At 37.4% G+C, this 21273-nt stretch overlaps 1 protein-coding gene across 1 annotated transcript; it reads left to right on the top strand.

Annotated features, from left to right (window-relative positions):
- Positions 1–1189: 1189 nt before the first annotated feature.
- Positions 1190–20986, top strand: LOC126828724 (somatostatin receptor type 4). Its single transcript, XM_050558694.2, has 2 exons — positions 1190–1255; positions 17603–20986. The coding sequence occupies exon 2, from the start codon at positions 17611–17613 to the stop codon at positions 18748–18750; it is 1140 nt and encodes a 379-aa protein (XP_050414651.1). The 5' UTR covers positions 1190–1255; positions 17603–17610; the 3' UTR covers positions 18751–20986.
- The last annotated feature ends 287 nt before the right edge of the window (positions 20987–21273 follow it).

A 21273-nucleotide genomic window follows, 5' to 3' on the forward strand; every position in this document is an offset into this window, starting at 1 on the left:
AGTAAAGCTGAACTAATTTGTTTTACGGTAATCGACGAAACTCTGCTAAGAACTAGTCAATAAAATGTGATTCTATTTAGCAGGATATGCAATCAATTAACATTCACAAGGTGCCAGGAGGTTCGCTTGTCCCTCGAAGGGGAAGTTTGTAACGCGCCACCCGGTTATGTTGTTGAATTATTATTTGGTTGGTGCCAGGTTGGCACTTCCCTCTCAGGGGACATTCTATCGCTCCACCAGACTATGTTTGATTTACTGGTCATTTGTTTGAGGTGCCAAGCAGTTATTGTTTCATTTACACCGGACATTTTATTCGATTGCCACAAAATTGCTTTTAAAAGGCAGCGATACTGACCACCATTTATTTTTATTTGTAAAACTGACTCGTTATTTTATTTCACGTTTTTATTTTTAAGAAAGGAACCTCTAGTTCACATAGAACTGGCCTTCTGATGGTAAGGGGGCCGCGATGGCTCAGTAAGGTGCTGGATCGCTAGCCAGGGGGTCTCGTGTTCACTCCTCGAGATCTCAAGCGTGGGGCCCCCTTGTCAGTAGTGCAGGACAGGGGGCCTGCAAAGAGTAATGTCTAATCGTTCGGATGATACGAAAATCCGAGATCCTGTGTATAGGCAACATTTCTCTCATAGTGCATTAATCCCCATTTTATTTGTGATAGTTAGTAGACACGTGGATATTTGTAACAGCCAATACCTCTAGCCGACCTTATCAACTATTTGTAGCAGTTTGATTTATAATATAACAGTAACGACTGTGTGAGTGTTTGATAATTAATATCATATTATAAAACCTGATATAAACTTCCTATACACAATTCAGGATCATTATGTCTATTTCGATTATTCGATGACGTCCCACATTATTTGGCTTTATATCAATATGTTTCATTCCACGTTAGCGGACAGAATTTTGTGATTCCAAAGTTATCTAATGTATAAGCCTATCAACCGTACTTTCATCTAATCGATTCTTACCTACCCCCGAAAGAAAAAAAAAACAAAACAAATAAAAAGGAAACAAACAAACTTGATAAATCCTACGTAAAGCAAGGGGAGATACACGAGATACATGGTGCTGTTATCGTTAAAGCCAATAGACTGTGATTACGAATATCGCATGCATTTGTTGTACAGATTGCCGCCACACAGTAGATTTAACTATTGATGTTTGTCATACGCGCGCGTGGTGTGCTGTATAGATGGATGCGACTCTTTAACATGTAGATTCAACCGACAAGGTAAGGCAACTTTTCATATTTTCTGAAATATAAAATGAAATTGGTATGGACAGTTCGTATAAGCTATTGCTGAAATGAATAGGCCTATAGGAGAAATGCTAAAACAATTTTTGTATAATTTTCATATTTTCTGAAATATAAAATAATATTGGTATGGAAAGTTTCTATTAGTTTTTGTTGAAATTATATAAGATAAATGCTAAAACTAATTCTGGGTATTTTAAAAATGCACGTATAAAATCAGTACTGCCAAATTATGTACAATACATTGAATACGGTACTGTGTAAGATGAAACTCTATATTTTGAAAGCCAAGTCGTTGACAAAAAAACAAAAACAAAAAAAAAACAAAAAATAAAAAAACTTCTGTTTTTAAAGAAGTAAAGAAGAAATCAAGCGCGATTGTTTCTTTTCTGATAAGTCGTTGGCGTCTTTAGATATGATGTTATAAATAAATTGTCATATTTGTTTAGGAGTGAAGCTGTTCCATGTATCAAGGTAGATAAAGAATTTCTATAAAAATAAAGTAAAAACATAAACATACTTCCGTTTTTGAACTCATCTGGTTTTGCTTCTTCGCTCTGATAAATATATTTATAAGCCGTAGGCGCCTTTAGATGATGTTATAAGAAACTGTCAATTTGTTTAGAATTACTATATATCAACTACTGAGAGAGAGAGAGAGAGGGGGGGGGGTTAACGTCTACTCGACCTCGACACAAACTAGGTCATTACGGGACTAATATATGGTTCAATTTTCAATAATTCGTTTGCACGTAGGGGTCTTTAGCAGTGGGAGAAAAGCGGAGGACCCGGAGAAAACCCACGAGGCTGGACAGGCGTACAAATAAAAATACTTCCGTTTAAAACATTCTCCACCGGGTTTCGGTGTGGTGTTATGAGAAAGGATCTAACATACAATATGGCGAGCTTAGGCTTGTTTTTTGTAGACATTTTAAAACAAAACCATATAAAGTAGTGTGTTTGTGTGTTGAACTCTTGTCCGTTTGGTAAGTTGTTTCTGTATGCATACGCTTTCTTTAGTTTACAACCAATTTAATGTGTAGACTCGTAAGTTCGTGAAAAGGATAGCAATTAGGGCATTGGCGTATCCGTCTTCCCTTCATTCAATTCCAACTACCAAGGGCTCTTTTACGCCAACGAATACACCGGTGGGCGACCGTGATTTTCGTCCCATCATAACGACTAGACGCTTTGCCAAGACGTCCGTACTGCGCTGTAAAAGTATGACTGTTACACGTACAAAAGTAGAGATCCGTATGTATCTAGATAACGGTGTGCACATGTCACAGAACAATTCTATGGAATACATGCTGTTTATTACTGAGTGAACCCTAGTCCAAAAGTCGCTCAGTAATAAACAGAAATTGTATCCCATAGAATTCTTATCTGCATTTTCACTATTTTCAGTTCAATTACTAAATGCTATTGAAACAATTTATAACAGGGCGGTCGAATTCGAAGTTTGAATAAAAGCTCAGCCAATTAGGCTAATATAGGCGCGTATACGCCATTATACAGCGCTCAATAAGAAAAACATTTGCATTATCAGTGGCGTTTCCGCCTACTCTTAATCGAGTTTAATCCCGAGGAACTTTCTCAAGTCTCAACCAACACCAGGATCGAACACGGAACCCACTAATGAGGATCAATGACTAATATCAGTGTTAGTCATCATCAGGTTCCTTGGTGACACTGCATATTATAATACATTTTGTACGGTTTGGTAGATGAAATCTACAATTTTTGAAAGTTATGCAGTGATAAGACATCATCTTCTATGTATAAGTGAAATTAAACTAGTTTTCTATTTCGTTTTACCGGAACTTGACAGGGGCGTGTCCTGAAATTTGGGCAGGGTAGTGTCAGGAGTGGAGACAGCGTCAAGTTTTGGGTGAGATCTGGCGGATTATTCGAGAAATTAATAAAATCAGAAGCTTTGAGGAAATATATCTGCTCATTTAGCTGCATACATGGATAGGTTTTGAGTGGAGTTAGGCCAAAATGGCGGCAATGCTTCGCACATTTGTTTGTTCAACGTTAAAGAATGACATTTTGGTAGGAAAGCAACATTTCTCCAAATTCAAATCCACACTAAGAATTTTTAATTTTAATTTAAATGTATATGGTAAAAGTAGGTATCAATTAATCATCTCAGAATCTATTTTTGACCCAAATCAAAGAAGGGGCCTTGGAATTGCCGGACTTTAAATATCCAAGCACTAACTTACTTATAGTAACGTTTTATTTTGCACGAGCTTTCGTTAAAACCACTAAAATATTGACAAATTTGTCTCAAGTCTTACAATCTAATTTGAACACTCCGGATGGTGTCTGCACTATCAGATCAAATGAACTATACCGACAAAGAACACCAAAGCGTAAATTTCGCTTTCATTTGTTATGTGGAAAATAGAAAAAGTGAATGGTAAATCCAGCAGTTTTTTTTAAATTAGAAAGAATATGTGATTGATGCCGTTGCAAGAATAGATCAATCCGCCTATATTGTAAGAACTGGAATTGATATATTTGTCATAATGTATGGAAGAAATTCGGTTTGGGTTTCTTTGAACATTTACAAATCGAAATCATGTAAGTTTATATTTGATTGGGATGTGTCTTTACAAACGGGCGAAGTACCGGAAAGGAGAACATTTTCAAACATTTTTAAATGGTCCTTTTATCAAAAGAAAGCGGGGGTTGAACAAGATGTTCGTTGTGTCATTTGTTTGACATAATTAACTAATAAAAAAACAGATGAGACATAATTCTTTCTGGTTAAAAACACACGTCTCTTTATCATCCCTGTACAGTCAATCTGGTTTATTATTTTTTTTTTTATTAAATCCACCCCACTTTTAAAAGCTTTCATATTATACAAATCTTCTTAATGGTCTTAAGACGACAATAGATATTGATGAAAATGGAAGGTTAATTGCGGATGTTGAAGTTGTTGCATAGTTAAGATGTTTTCTATCTGAGAAGTATCCATTTGTCACCAACCTTTGTATCGAAAATATATTTCAACACGGTGTTTACTGTGCTTTTTATTTTACGGGGGACAATAACAGGAGGAATTTGGTTAATAAGCATCTATAAATATCCATGGCGTCAATTACCGAATTGCTGTGTAAATCGCAGCAGAGCAGGATCGAATTGATTTCATGGAAATTCGTAGGCGATCGATGGCCTTTTCCAATACACAACTTAAAGTGCACATAAGATGGGTTTGGGAACTTTTGGATATGTGTAGCCAATGGTTACTATATCAACTTTACGGCAAGTTCACACCAATCTGATTGAAATTAATTCAGTTATCTTCACTTAAAGTCATAAAAATGGACCTCCCGTGAAAACGACTTTGCCAATTATCGAAAACACTCTTAATCCCCTCAGACGCCAGTGACGTCACAGTGACCGAATGTTTATTCCTTAATTACCTATATACAGCCGGCGCGTGTACTCATTAACGCCTGACTGATTCCTTAATCTCCCTTAGTTCTTAATTAAATAAAAAAAAATTGACTACGGAATAATTCGTTTTGTAATTCATTTTAATTTAAGATCCAATTTAGATTGCCTACAACTTTTAAACTTTGAAGTCTTGAACTCTTAATTAATTTTTTACAATATGGAACTTATTGGACGAACACTTTTAATATGTAAATAATATACCGGTCCAGCTATGTGTTTTTTACTGCGAGCACTTCGCTTTTCCACATAAAGTGTAGTGTCGTTAATATTTGTCATTAATTAATCAATCCGACTATAAAAGTTATACAGGCATGGGTCATAAATTACACGTCGGTGTTAGCAGTGAGTGTTAGTGGGATTAAGAATGTTGATTAGGTAATTATCTTTTTTTACGCCGGCCTTATCAAAAACATCATTCTAAGTGGAACGTGTGCATAATACCTCATGAACGAACTAATGGTAGAATCGTGCACCCACACATTAATTGTATAAAATCATTAAGTTTTACTCATCAGTTGTTTATAATTATTATTTACCGAATAATAATTGCTCACCAGTGTTTTGTAATCAAATAGCCTCGTATTATTTGTTGATTGGCTTTTAAACAACAATCGTTTATCTTCTTTTTAATAAAAGTATTTTACAATTGCATTGACAGTTTAATCACTCACCAAACGGCACCAGGAACTCCACGTATGATCCCGTGCAATTTTCGTGCAGAAGTTTAACCTCATTTACTACACCCGTAGTACATGTAACCGTAAATGGTAATAAGATTCCCAGCGTTGATTGGCTGAGAAATGAGGGCGATCTATTATACATGTTATGCATAGTCATCGGAAAATTCCATATTCACTGTAAATTTCAAATGGAGTTACGATAAAAGTTGTTCTTTATGTATAGATTATTATTATATATAGCTAATAATGAATATATCGACAAATGACTGGCGCCATTTGTATTTCTGTACTAAAGTTTGGTATATCAAGTATTACGGGGTTATCCAAATTACCGGTAAATGCGCTAATTTCTTGAGTCGTCTTCATTTGACACGTGGCCTATTTCAACAAAGGCAGCTTAAATGGATTTACGGCATGATACGGCATTTGAAATTCACTCTAAAATATTCCAATCACAAATGAAAGACGATAATTCGGCGATTATGATTAGGCCAGTCACGTGGTAATTGGACCGTCAACAGACGCTTGTCAACTTGCCGTGTGTATTGATAGTGCTATATTGTACAGACGGTGAGATATTGTATAGATAATGTATATCCTATGTGTAGTGCCTGTGACGTCACCAGCCAATCAACGGATTAAGGTCGTAATTGAAAAATTGAAAAGCGTTTTGGCGTGTCGGACACTTAAACGTTAACAGCCGACTCAATTTTAATCAGATTGGTGAGAAGTTGCCGTAAAGTTGATATAGTAACCATGTGCTATACGTACATGTAATTTAGATTTTTGATCTTACGTGGTCTTTAACATTCTTCAGGAGTTCCATTTAAGACACTTTGTTTTGACGCAATGATTTTTAAAATGTATGCGAAGTGGAAACAATGCAACGGAATGACGAAATACGTAACGTATCTTAGTGCATTATTATGCAAGTATGTTCAGTGTGAACCAGAACTCCGTTGCTTTTTTTTTTATCTTGTCATATTTCAATACATGGACATAGATCAAAAATTAAAGAGGCATTTTGTAAAACTTCGATATAGCTGGTCGTTCTTGGTTTCACAATTCATAAATAGAAGATATCGCTGGCTTGAATTCAATCGGAAAAAGAATAGGTCCATCAAAAGATTTTAGATTCCGCTTGTTTATTTTGACCATATCCTGTCTATACCATCTGGAGTGGTTGTCGGGTGTTCATTATACCTCTGTAAATAATGAACGGAATTTAATTTTTCTGGACTGAAATTGCAGTTTGCAGAGTATTCAAAGTCCCCCATAGACTACAAAACGTGTATTATTTTAAATTGCAATACACGGCAAGCTGACGCCCATTCAATAATTGCCTTACGCGTATACGACATAAAATCTGCTGTGCTTGGATTCGCAGAATATAAAATTAGCGTAAATAAATGTTTCCCGGTACTAAACATGTATTTAGTTGGTGTTTATGTATTTAGAAAATTGGTTGGCTCGTGCGTATAATGTGTACGAACAGCCATTCCTACTCAGCGACATCTCCTTCTAAGAGGACACAATAAGTTCTAACACGAGTTCTTAACAAAGGGAAATAACTTGGGGATTGATTGTTGAAAAACGTAGAAAGCCAATAGGGTTCTTCATTTCAATGATATAGACAGAAATTATGTATGTATATTATTTAGGGATAGGCAAACCGAAACCACTAGGATGCAAACAAGACTTCGCAACAAACTGGAATCGACCCGAAAGCATCTCCTTGGCCTTTAAACTGCTAAAAGCAACTTTAGTCATACCGTTTTTTTAAAAAGTAAAATGATAGATATACAGAATAGACTATATACTTAAATCTCATAATAATAAGCAAGCATAAACCAAATAAATTAAATAAGAAATACAAAAACCTATACATAAGTAGACCTAATAAAAGTAAACAAACAAAAAACAAAAAAAAAAAAAAAAACAAACAAGAAACACAAAAACAAAATCGATGATTTATGCCATAATAATGAACAGTTAAAAAAACTGACACAGTTATATGGGACAACATAAGCACGACGTTTCGATAAGTATTCTCTTATCGTTATCAAGCACAATGACATTTAGTATTGTGTGTGTTAGTTGTATTTTACGTCCGCTTCCACCGTGGTGATATCGCAGACAAGACATTTAGTAAACTTGAGGGTCTATATATATGTACAATGTGAAACCATTCTTATTAGTAATAAGAATGGTATTAGTAATAGGAATAGTTTCACATTGTACGTATATATAGACCCTCAAGTTTACTAAATGTCATTGTGCTTGATAACGATAAGAGAATACTTATCGAAACGTCGTGCTTGTGTATAATAAACTAGTGATTGCTGTCCCATATAACTGTGTCAGTTTTGTTATGTGATAGTATGAGTGTGTTTATACCCGAAACACCCGGTGATCTACAGACCAACTGGTTTCCTAGGACCTAAATCACGGTGAATAATGTTTGTAGACTATGAAAACGAAACTAACTTGATACACCTTCCCCGATCCCCACTCATCGACCGTTTTCTCTTCAATTTAGGCCATTATATCTTTTAGCGGGTGCAAAGATGAATTTTATTTATTTTGAAAAAGATATCATGTCAATTGTGTTTCCAATCGAAGTCGATAGAAAACTCCCAGTGCTCCGAATCCGCTCTACTCCACAGTAGATAGACGTGAAATATTCGAATTAATTTACGATTTCGCGTGTGAGATTGCTATTAAAGGACAATATTGGTGCCAGTCATTATCACAGATGTGATAGAACTGGTTAAACACGTTCCAAATATTATTTTATCACAGAGATCATTGCTACCATAGATGAGTAATCAATGTTTCAACGATCGGAAGTGACGAACGCAAAAGGAAAACACGAGTTATCCCTCTATATAACTGACTGTAGTGACGGGTGAAAACAGATACATGGGCGAATTTCTGCTCACTAATAATTCCCTCGAAGACCAAAAGTTGTTGTATGAGACTGTGAAAGGATATCTGACAATTCATAAACAAAACTGACTGTCACTAGATAAGAGATCACATATGTGATAATGACTGGCACCAATATTGTCCTTTAAAGAACTGGTGATATAATTATTGCGTGGTGAAGAGAGTGTTTAACTCCGTGAGGAGTCGAAACCTACTTTGACACACACTGGGTGGCACCCGAAAGTGGTCACCCTGAGGAGTGACGCTGGTCGGATATACCTACGTGAATGAAGGGTGGTATTGGAGAGGGCCGTGTTTATGCATATGAAAAAGCCTAAGCCGTGTAGATTTGTACTTAACATATCATAGCAATAGGTTACTTCGATCCCTGCATTGGCCGAGAAAGTTCATCGGGATTTTCCGACGTGGTTTGCCCTTGTCAGTGGTGCAGGACGGAGGGCCTGACAAGGGCAGCTATCTAGTCGTTGGGATGGGACGAAAAACCGAGGTCCCGTGTATACATTGGCGGTTGGAATTCGATATGAGTGGGCCTTAGTGCCGCTGCCCGGGCAAAATTTTCCTCATAGCACACTGTATGGCGTATGCCCGTCTTCATTTGCTCAATCGGAGCAGAACAGTAGGACATTGAACCCTATTTCATTTCATTTCAGCAATAAGTTACTACCAAGATTGGCTGGTGGCCCTGTCGTCCTACCGTTAGCGAACGCACAGTCTGGCTATGTTGCAACCCCTTCTTGAATGGTTACCAATTTAATACTTTTCCCAGGGAGTCACACTTCTGGACTGGAACGTTCATTAGAGAGAGCAGGGATGGACCGGGGCTGAGTCTACGGTTATGGTAGGCGTGCGGGCGCCTAAAGAAGTTAATACCCTCACGTAGTTTTCCTGCCTTTCATACGCCCACGTGTATATTGTCTTCGCCCATGTCCGTCCGCCCCGTCTTCATTAGCCCAGTTCGTTTGTGGACACTCTACAGGTAACAATTTTATCCGATTTTGACGAAATTTAAAATACTGCTCTATCTTCCAAAAATCCGGGATCTTTTCGATATTAGCATGTATCGAACTATGGCCCTTGACTGTACGAAAAATAGCGTTTTGGATTGTGGAAACACTAGAGGTCACAATTTTTATCCGATTCTACAAACTGTTCTAATATATCACCGTTACATCCTAATGACGGTTGAGTTAGAATTTTGTGATAGAAACATGCTATGTAGAATGCGTGAAGGACAAATGGGATGTGGCAGAGAGCAAATGTAAAATGTAATGAGAGAAATGTAAAATGTAGACACTTCAAAAAAAGCATTTTCCCACAAAACATTTGTCATTTAACACTTAACATTTGACGTTTTACATTTAACTTTTGCCTTAGAGGTATTTTGACTTTATCATTACCGGTATTAAGACTTTGTACATTGTACTTTTTACATAATAATATAATCAATGGAAACGACATTGTCGTAGAGCATTTAATATTGGCAGCGATACCCTTCCATACTTATATGCATTGATAGCTTTCGTCGCCTAATTATGTATTTGCAAGATGCCGTGTTTGTTTCTTAGAGTTAGTTCGTCCATAATAATATAGTGATTAGAAACTAGACAGCGTGGAGACCATTTCATAATTGTCATGTCATTGGTATTTAGTTGTATATATTGTAATCAGTTGTTAAGCCGCCGTGGCGTGAGAGCCTGCTTATGTTTCCGATGCATCAATGGGAATCCATTCTTGAGACAGTTAAAAAGCGCATCAAAAAAGCTTAAGAATACCAAAATAAACTCAAGGGTCTTAAATATTAGTAATGAGGATGAACACAGCGAAAGATAACATGTCATAAAAGCAATATAACACTAGTTAACTGATCACAAAGGCCTCTAGGTCAAAATGTGATAGAGCAGCAAACTTAATTAAATAAATGATGGGTCTTAGTCTGGGTTTGTTTTTTTGATGGCTTTGAAAAGCGATCAAAATTCTTATGGTGATAGAATAAAGGATGCAAAGAAAATAAGATTTTTATTATTCTGATTTTCTTTGTATTTTGTTTTACTAATGGTATGTTTGGTAACTTTCGCCCTAGAAATATGTTACATATACAAGTAATTCATTCGGTTGCATATAGAATCGTCTAGACTGCCCTTTCTCTTTTTTTTTCATACTGAGATCCGATTATCCACAGCAAACATGATACACAGGAATATTTTAAATGATATTTATTTAATGCCATCAATTTCAAAAGTCTAGACAGTTTGAATCAAAGTCTTGAAAACACCCTTACAACAGAATCGATGATTATAAAGCTGGGCTGCGATAACCTCTTCACTATTTGTTTTATGGGCAATATACAAACCATTTTCTTATCGGGATCATGGGTGATTACCTCTTGGCTACAGCCATATTTTCCCCTTCACAATCAAAAAAATATTATAATCATTAAAGTGGTCACCAACATGTAATATTGGGAACTGTTCTTAAACTTATCGTTACAGGGCTTCAGGTGTGTATATATATCATTCAGTCCGAAAAATGTTATCATGTTTGTACATGACAGGCCAGCCAAAGTTTGTATACGATTTAGGGGAGGTGTTTGCTCCTGTTTCCATCTTTGGAAAAGTGACATTTTCTGAAGTAGACTTCAGTATATCTCGTTAGTGTGATGAATATTTACATATCTTGATTGATGTTAAAAAGTAATTTGTAAGACGAAGTGTTACTTATTTCATCGAACTATAACCAAAGTAGTGTATGCCATAGTCATATCCGGAAATTCTATATATTTCTGATTGCCCTGTGTTTGTCTGTGCAGGGTGGGTGGCTGTCCCGGGGCTAAAATTTGGGGTATGAGGGCAACTGCAACCGCGGACTGGTGGCGTCGCAGTACCACTTTATGAGTTATATTACTTCCGGAATATACCCGTGGAACGCCGGGTCAACGGCTAGTAAAAGTAATAAAAACGACCCAGGCCTCCGGGGGGGGGGGGGGGGGGTGCGTAGCGTATTTCCTGATTGTCTGTTATAATTAATTGAGTTGAATAAATATATTTTATTTAAAGTAACTAAATTTTTTAACTAATATCACCCACAGTCTCCGACATGATGGGCTTCTCAATTCGTGTATTTCGCCAAACATAACCGATTGAATGTAAATCAGTTTATATACATTCATATTACATTATTTTATGAGTTGCGACCCATTTGTGTCCATTTCAAGGCGCCAAAGAATAAAGAATTAGCTCCTCTTGTAATCATGAGCCTTATAAAACACGAATATATTAATGTTGCTTAAAGATGTGTTAAATTTAATTACATAATTTGAGACGGAAACAGATGATTGAGATAATGCAAGCATGTAAGATAATAAAAAATACAAACGAAGCAAAATATGTTCGTAAAACAATCACTGTATCTATTATAGTTGACAGGTTAAAACAGTTGATGAAATCGGGTTAGCGCCCTACTTTCCTGCCTCAACTAGCCTTACAAAACTCGCTTGTTAAAATATCTGTCAGTGTTTTTGAATATCCCGATATCTGATTCGGATGAATTCAATGATTTAAGAAAGAAAAACAGCAAGGACAAAATATGTTATTAAAACTATCACTGTTTATTTGATTTTAATTCATACATATTGGTGGTTTATCAACAGCTCCATATTTAAAATTGGTTGTTTATTTACACAAAGCCAGCGTAAACAATAACCGTAGAAATAACTATCATTTTGGTTTCGGATCTAGTGTTGTTGTCAAAGTTTTGTTACGATCCCAAATTATCCCAGAGTTGACGCATGCTTTCATAACTTTAAGCACTGCTTCTGCTAAGTGTATTTCATAATCAGCTTAGACGTTTTCTACTTGATCGAAAATATTATATCGTCGCATTTGAAACAGGCCGTAAAACAGACGATCTTCCATGTCTGTAGCTATACTTTTTGCGATGAATTTACTGATGTTTAGCGAAAAGAGTTTTACAGAGCAAAAGCTTCGTCTTTTCCTCAATTTCGTGCTCGACGAGTTTCTGAAAATGACATGTTCTAAACCGTGTTGCCCCTTTAGGAGAAGTTCCTGAAATCTGAGAATTGGGCGTCACTCGTTTATATCCCTTTTTTACACGGCTGTTTAAGACGAATGTAAACTAAATAAATCTAATTCTGAAGGCTGGGTTTCATTAAAATAGTTAAAATGGAACGATTCATGCATCAACATTATTTCAATGTAATATATTATATATCTCGCTTTATTTCTCCGTTGTTGCAATGTATTCGCAACCCTACCATCGCCTCTTTTGTTTCGTTGATCTGTGGCTGAGCTAGTGTAATACTATAGGGTCTATATACTGTAGAGGTTACCCAAGTTCTGTAAAAGATGCCCTGGATAATGTATTGAAGTCGTTAGCTAGTACCAGTGACAACGAGAACTAGGTTAACAAAGATATGTCTGGTAGATTAAAATCGGGCAATGACATCATAGTCTGCTAAGCTCGAACAATCTGATTAAAAAAATACAGATCTATTTCGTTTCGGTTTTTTTATGTTATTCTCATCCAGTTACTAAATGCAGCTCAAGCAATTTATTCGTCATCAATATGGAGGTGTGGCAGTCAGTCTCATCAACCAGATAAGTAAATCTGAGGGTAGATATATCAAGGTGTGTAACAGTTTAACATTTCCCATGCGATGTAGAGATAGTTGTTTACTGCCGAAAGTATTCGCCCTCATGTCACCAGTTGTGTTATCAACCGCGCAGAAAATTCTCCTCGAAGCCAGTCTGTGCCTACTACGTGAGTGTATTTAGTATTTAAGGAACGAAAAACATTGTATTTTCAAATCAACGGAAGATCAACGTCACCAACTCGCCACTATACTAATGCCTGAAACATTTAACCTTCTACACAACAAGCAGGTAGCAACCAATGCTAAACTAGACACCCTCATCAAAAACCGCCAAAGCAATAAGTTCAATCAATCAATAAACGCAACTACCAACAGCCAACAAATCCTGCTACTTCCAAAACAAAAAAGGATGAATGCATCACCAAAACTGTCATTAATCTTAGTCAGCAGCGCCTCACAGATGACCAGATCTCCCTACTGTCACTTGGACTCCAAGTTCCCACCAGCAAACCCAAGAATTATGACCATTACATCGCCAGCATCGAGAAGGGACTACCCAATTAGCACTAGAGGGAAAAGTCGACTACCTACGTGACCCGATCACCAATATTCTCTCCAAGCCCGCCAAAAAAACCCAACAACCTCACCAAAACTGAACGTGAAGCCCCCCAAGAACTAAAAAGAAGACAGAGACATCACGATAGTACCTGAGGATAAAGGGAAGGCAGCGGTTATAATGGATACAGCGGACTACGTCAAAACAATCAATACCCTCCTTCAAGACCAAGCCATCTACAAGAGATTAAGGAAAGGCCTCACCTCTGCCTACCAAACAAAGCACCTAGAACACCAGAAATCCCTTAAACATCAGAACCAGATTTCAAACCAGCTATTCTTCCAACTCACCCCCATCCACCTTATGCCAGAGCCACCATCAAAATCCACAAAAACCCAACCAAAGCCTGGCTGCTTGTGTACTCCAGAGACTCGGTCTACTACAAAACAGCCCAGTACCTATCCAAATTAATATCGCCAATAGCCAAAACTGCTGATTCTTACATTCTGGATTTTTAATGATTTTTGCAGCAACATCCAAAAAGTCACTAAGCCAGGGAAACTTGTCTCCTACGATGCTGTCGACCTGTTCACAAATGTACCTAGAAATGAAGCCATCAATAGCTTACGCAAATGTATTGAGGAAATGCCAACCCCATTAATCACCAGCCTTACCACTGACAGCATCATAGACCTGGTTCAAACCTGTATTTCGGCCACCTTCACATTGGGGGACGACATCTACGAACAAAGTAGAGGATTGCCCATGGGAAGCCCACTATCACCTTTGTTAGCTGAAGTTTACCTCACTACCTTTGAAGAACATCACTGGTACCGACGAGTTGACGATACTTCCGTCATGCTCAACAATGCAGATGACCCCCATGCCCTATTAGACCACCTAATCACACAGCACAAAGAAATTACGTTCACCATGGACTTAGAAACAGACAATAGCCCTCCCTTCTTAGATGTCAATGTCCAATGGATCGATAACTCTATCTGTACTTCAGTTTATAGGAAACCGACCCATTTTAGATCCAACCACCCTTTCCAAATCAAGAAAGCCATCTTTACCACACTCACTAACCGCGCCCTCAATACATGTGACCATGATCTCCCTCGGCATGAAATTAAACACGTCAGACATTAATTTTTTACTACCTTTAATCAGTCCCCCAAGCAGCTCATCAATAAAACCACCAATTCCACAATAGCGTACCGACATGGTCGTCACAAACAAATCATTTTTTTTCAAATAATATATTTATTCATTAAATTTGGATTGGGGAACTGGCTATGCCTATGTGTAACCCCTCTCTCTGATTTAGATACATGTGCACATTATAAATATATACATACACAATTACATAAATATAGGATATATAATGGATAATAATAGAGACTTAGATGATTGTACAGTGTTCAGGGCTTGAAATAACTTAAGAGTTGTTTATGGAGATTTAAATCTTTTTGATAAGAGAATAAATTGTTAGACTTCTTGGAAAATAAGTGTATTTATCTCAGGACTAAATTTTATTGACCCATACAACAGACAACTGATTGTTTTATGATTATGTTGAAAGTTATGGATTGTCTGTTTTCTTGCATCTGAATATAAGTGGCATACGAGTAAATAGTGTTCGGGATCTTCGAAGTTGTGACCACAGAGGCAAGCGGGGCTATCATCGACGTGTCTGGGGAATTCATGGCCTTGTAGATTTGAGCAGCATAATCTTAGTTTACAGTGGATTATTTGTAATTTCTTTTCCCTAGATAGTAATATGATAGCACGATGGTATCTAATTTGTTTAGTGAATTTCCAAAGATAGCAAGGGATCGAGAGTTTCTAATTTCAACGTTAAATTTGTTCCATTCTCGTATACTGGAAGGGATGAAGGAGTCGGAGAAAATTTCGGTTCTGCATCTGGTTCCTTTAGTTTATCTTTGATAGGTCTAATAATAGGTCAGAGAGATATGATGGCGCGAGGTTGTTAATAATTTTATACATTAATTTTAATTTATGACGTCGACGTCTTTCCGAGAGTGAAACAAATCCAGTCATTTTATAGCGTAAGGCATGGCTGGTACCTCTAACCGCCTCACAGATAGTGCCTAGTGCATCTAATTGTAGGGATTCTAGTTTGTTAGCTAAATAATCACTGCACCCATCCCATGTTCTGTCCAAACTGGGCTAATGAAGACGGGTATACGCCATGCAGCTATGAGGGAAATTTTGCCCGGAAAGCGGCCCTACGGCCTACCCTTATATCGAATTCCAACTGCCAAGGGATTTTTTTACGTGTACACCAACGTGTACACGAGTCCTCTGTTTTACGTCCCATCCGAACGACAATACGCTGTTCCTTGCCAGGATCTCTGTCCTGCATCACTGACGATGGGGAACCACGCCGGAAAATCCCGATGAACTTTCTCGGCCAACGCAGGGATTGGTCACGGGACCTCCAAATTAACGAGCTAATGTCTTATTCGCCGAGCCACCATGGCTCTGAACTAGTCGAGAGCCTCTGGGGTTAGCCAAACGACATTGTGTTATCACACTCACGGATTTAAAGTGCGGCGCTTTTGATCACCAGTCTACCCAACCCTTATTCTATAAGCAAAATGTAACGAGCTACTAGCACAGTATTTGCAGATGTATATAAAGGATTAGTCGCCAGCGGCGGTCACCTATTAGAAACATAACGGTTAATACTATTAATTAAGTTTTGTGTTATGTCAGAGATTGAGATTGGTTACATAAAAAAACCTCAGTAAATGTATAGAATGCATTGTTACATAGTATTGATGTTACTGTGTGTTTTATGTGATATTATCACGCACAATTATATCAATCGAAACACGAACCTTTTATGTGCATGTGTGGGAGACTCAATCACACACATAAATCACGTAATGATTGCCAATCCCAACGTGATAACAAAACATCAGTTTGTGTAATTAAATGAGTCTTCAAAACCGTAATTAGTAACGAATATTTTGTCGTGACAATCGTGTTCAGTGAGAAACAGAAACGAACTATTATTTAGCATTTAAAATGCAGTATTGCAAGGTGGTGACTAAAAATATCTACTTATTTCAAATGATTGCAGTAAGAATGCGTTCGGGTTGCAATTGGCAAAAATCAGACCATAACATACAAATACATGTAAAGGCTACCAACATCTATTTAAAGGCAAAATATCCCTTTTTCTTATGTTAATCTTAATGTCCAGACGGGCTATTTTAGAGCTTTACTTCATTTCTAACTATCAAGGGTTCTTTATACCTGCACGTCATTGTGTACTCGGGTTCCATCCGAACGACTAGACACACTTTCTTTGTTTTCGTGTGAGCCCTGTGGGAACTATGGTTGAGCAAAGGGCTAAACTATAAATGTTTTCAATTATCAACTTGACAATTTCGAATGTAGATTATTGCAGAATTTAAATACCGCTTTTCAAAGTTAGAAACAGTATCGAATACTGGAGATCTTTTTAAATCGCTATATTAAGCTGAACTTCGAACAGTCGTTATAGCATGTTTTATGGTTGCTGTATGTATTGTTTAATGATTGGGAGTGAGACATTGATATATTGTAACAACAAGAGGGACGTAGACCCGAATGTTTTTACAATATATTACGCAATGTCTTAAGCTCGAGACCATTAAACAACTTAAAATACAGACACTCCGCACGTGCTTTTACAGTGAAATACGTCACGCGAGTCCAATATTTCACTAGTATAAATAATGTACGATTGGCAAGTTGACCGTACGATTATTTGAAATAATGGTTCGCCAACATCAAAGGGTGGCGTTACATCTGTATTTTAAATGTATTTAATACACATGCAAGGTACAGATCAATTCGGGAAATTTGATCAGATATCTAACTTTATGACGGTGGTCGGTGTAAACCTATTACATGTAAAACCTAACAATTTATATAGGCCATAAAACATAATTGGCGATTATTCCTACTTTGATCCTTATTTTATTTACGAATTTTAGGCTAGCATTTAACCAGATAGATAATAGTATCTTGTATAATTTCAGGTAATAAAATGGCGGATGTTACTGTCAGCTACAACATCCAGGCAGATGATGAAGTCATTACAGAACAAACGTCCTTGTCGTTTAACGATTCTGGATTCTACCGTGATATGTCGGACCAGAGAGCCTTGCTGTACGCAGTTACACTGACAAGGAATATATTCGTACCCACAAATGTGTTAGTTGGACTAATGGGCAATTTTCTGGCTCTGGCTGTTTTCACTGCCAGTCATCAACGCCATCTTTCTTCTAGTGGATATCTCGCAGCCTTGGCATGCGCAGACAATTTATTCCTGGTCTCACTGTTTGTCACCTGGCTTGATGGGATTCGTCCAATACTAATGTCGGATGGTTCTTGTAGGGTTATAATATTTATAACATATATTTCCAGTTTTTTGTCAGTTTGGTACGTTGTCTGTTTTACTAGTGAACGATATATAGCCATATGTCATTCTTTAAGGGCGCCAATGATTCTGGGCAAACTTTCGGAGAAAGTGGTGGTGATTGTCCTTGTCATATTAGCATGTCTTCTGTATAATTTTGCCCTATGGACAACGAGTGTTGCACAATATCGAGGACGGCCAATCTGTATTTCTGACGATACATATTTTGAGTTGATGAACATAGTGACATGGATAGACACGGCAATAACAATGATAATACCATTCTTATTGATTCTGTTCATGAATTTAAGAATTGTATGGTGTGTATTTATGTACCAGAATAAGAGGCGGAGTATTCTACAGACACACACAACGGCCGTAAAGAATACGTCCCAGATGAGAATTACGCGGACCTTATTGTTGGTCTCCACAACGTTCTTAGTCCTAAACCTCCCCAGTCACGTCATACGTCTTGAACAGTTGATCATCTCGCACCGCGGACCAGTTCCTTTATATAAAATGCTTATTCAAGAACTCACTCAACTTATCTACTATTCAACGTTCAGTGTTAACTTTTTCCTCTATGCCATATATGGTAAACATTTCAAACGATCTTTGAAAATCATGCTCAACAACTTATGTCGACGTAAGCAGCCGCGTGGTTCCGAATGGTCTCGTTCTGATTATAATCGGACGTCGCTAACGTCAATGCATATGATACAGAGGAACACTAATGGAAGTATGTCCAAGAACTACAATGACTTGTAACAATAATATGTGTCATCTACATATTGTTAGAATCGGCTTTAATTTAGTTCATTTGTCTATCTGAGTCTCGAATGTTCAAATACCAGTTGCTGCTCTATATTTGTCAGATATTTTGGGTAGGATGCATTGCTCATATTAAACATGCATAAGAAAGCGGAATATGTTTCAGGGTATGGGCTCCATGATATACTGATGACAACCACGCGTATTGATAATAAAACAATATATACACACCAGTCATGTGTAACGGTTCTTATTAATTAACAATAAAATTTGCCACAGAATCTCAATCTTTGTCCATATTTATCGCTATGCTAGTAGAACAGTAGGACGTTTAACCCCATTTCTTTTCTTTTTATAACCATGCTTATGGTGGGGTATTTCCGCACTCGACAAACCATCACGCGAATTGTTACGAGAAATGGGTATGGCGTGCTATTAGTATTTTACTCAAATAATGGATGCCAACGAGATTTCCGAGCAATCCTTCGTGTGTTTTGACTTATAATCAAAGGTGTGCTGGGTGGGTAGGAAGGGTAGATCGAATAAACTAGACAGCAATGCGGAGGCAGTTCAAGATTCAAGCTTTTACCCTTTCTCGATTTCCAACTTAGTTACAAAATAAAGCCAAGGCTATACCTCAGATATATGTCAAATCGTCTCTTATCATGTGTCATAGAACCAAACATTTATTGGCACCAGAGGGAAAGACAGCCCCACGTCCATTAAAGTGCCCTAAGCTTGGTCTGCCTACCCTTCTTCGATGGCCCCAGCACGCCATTGGCCATAATACTATTTTTTTTTAGCGAAAACTGTTTCCGACAAATGTTTCTTTTAAATCATTCATTGATGTTCTAACATTTCAAGCAGTTTAGTTATATCACTCATTTATTTTGATAAAACTAGCATGGAAAATTCACCGGAGAATGATCAGCAGTACCCAGAAAGGGTTCACTGGACAAGAAAATAATTACTTGTTTTAAAGGCAAAAGTTGGCGAATGTGGGTGAATAAACTTTGCATGTGAGATTCAGAATCTTGCATTTCCCAAAGAACGTGGGGCCGCGATAGTCGGATTTTAGGGAACACGGTCAGTACATCTAGAATATCCTTGAATGCCGGTGATAAACTGTGGCTCAGTGGTAGGGTGACCCCTGCACCGTACAGAAAGTTGGTCTCGACACGGCGAATGCACACGCTTCAGTGGCTTATCTTGAAGTGATTTCTCGCATACACTACGCACTATGATAACACTCAGCGGAAGAGTCTATGATACTATAAATAGCCATCGCACGTGCAATTCTCTACACATCTATCGACTATTACAGCCGTAAAAAAAATCTATTCTGAATAGCAGTAATATTTAGCTTATTGGTTATTACAGCAGCTTTAGAAATTACGTTCGTTTTATTTTTTTTTTATTGCTTTATCATTAACTGTACCATTAGGAGCGGCATCTTTTGGTTTAGTACAAATAATACCTCTGAAATACTTGCGTTGGGCAAGAACATGATACTAGCAGTAGTTTCATTTTACTTTTACAAGGTTCTTAAAACAATTGTTGAGTTGCCCAACGTGCGTGTTTCTAAATTCAATTTATTGTTCCGTTATGCTTTCTGTTATGTGTTCCAGCTTTCTGTTATGTTTCGTAAAAAAGTAGTGTTGATTATCCCGGCCTGTTAATCAAACGTAGCATGGTCGGTAAACAGGTTAAGCGAGACTACATTCAAAACAAGGGCAGGAACCTATTTTCAACTCACATGTACTCGGATGTTATGGCCGACAACCGGAACCATCTTTCAGTGTATTATTTATGGATGATTAAATGGTCATAGCTTATTTAGTGACTATAAATGTTTGAAGCTGATTTAAGGCTTGGTGTATATATAGATATTGTGGTGTAATTGTCGAGATATTTATTTATGGTGGGGCACCCTACTGTTAGTGGTTTGTTCCTGGTGTTGGCCGAGAAGGTTCCTCGGTATACATCGAGTGAGATGCAAATCCAAGGTCCCGTGCATGTTGCCGTGCACGAAAAAGAACCATTGACAGTTGGAATTCGACAAAGAGTAATCGGAAACACTGTTGTGTAGGTTAAATTTCCCTCATAGCACACTATACGTTATATCCCGTTTGGTGCAGAAAAGTGGGATGTTAAACCCATTTCATGTCACATCTTTGAGAAAGCATAGCTGCGCTGCTGACACCAAACCAGCTTTATTACCTTGTATATGAAAAGAAAGTATGATTATCACAAACTGTTTTAACATGTAATAAACTGCACTTTTACTCGACTTTGTTGTGTTTTTATTCGCAGTCAGTATCAAATCACTGCAAAAGGTCAATTCATAACTGGCGAATTCCATGACTTAATGCATCTTTAAACGTGAATACATCTTGACTAAGGAAGTGCATTTACTCCCACTCGTGAATAACGTGGAATATTCTCTTGGCAAATTAATAATAAACGAAGTATTGTCGGAATATCAATATCTGAATTATACTAATATCTGTTTGCCACAGG

The sequence above is a fragment of the Patella vulgata genome, chromosome 7, assembly GCF_932274485.2.
Source record: "Patella vulgata chromosome 7, xgPatVulg1.2, whole genome shotgun sequence".
NCBI classification, from domain to species: domain Eukaryota; kingdom Metazoa; phylum Mollusca; class Gastropoda; family Patellidae; genus Patella; species Patella vulgata.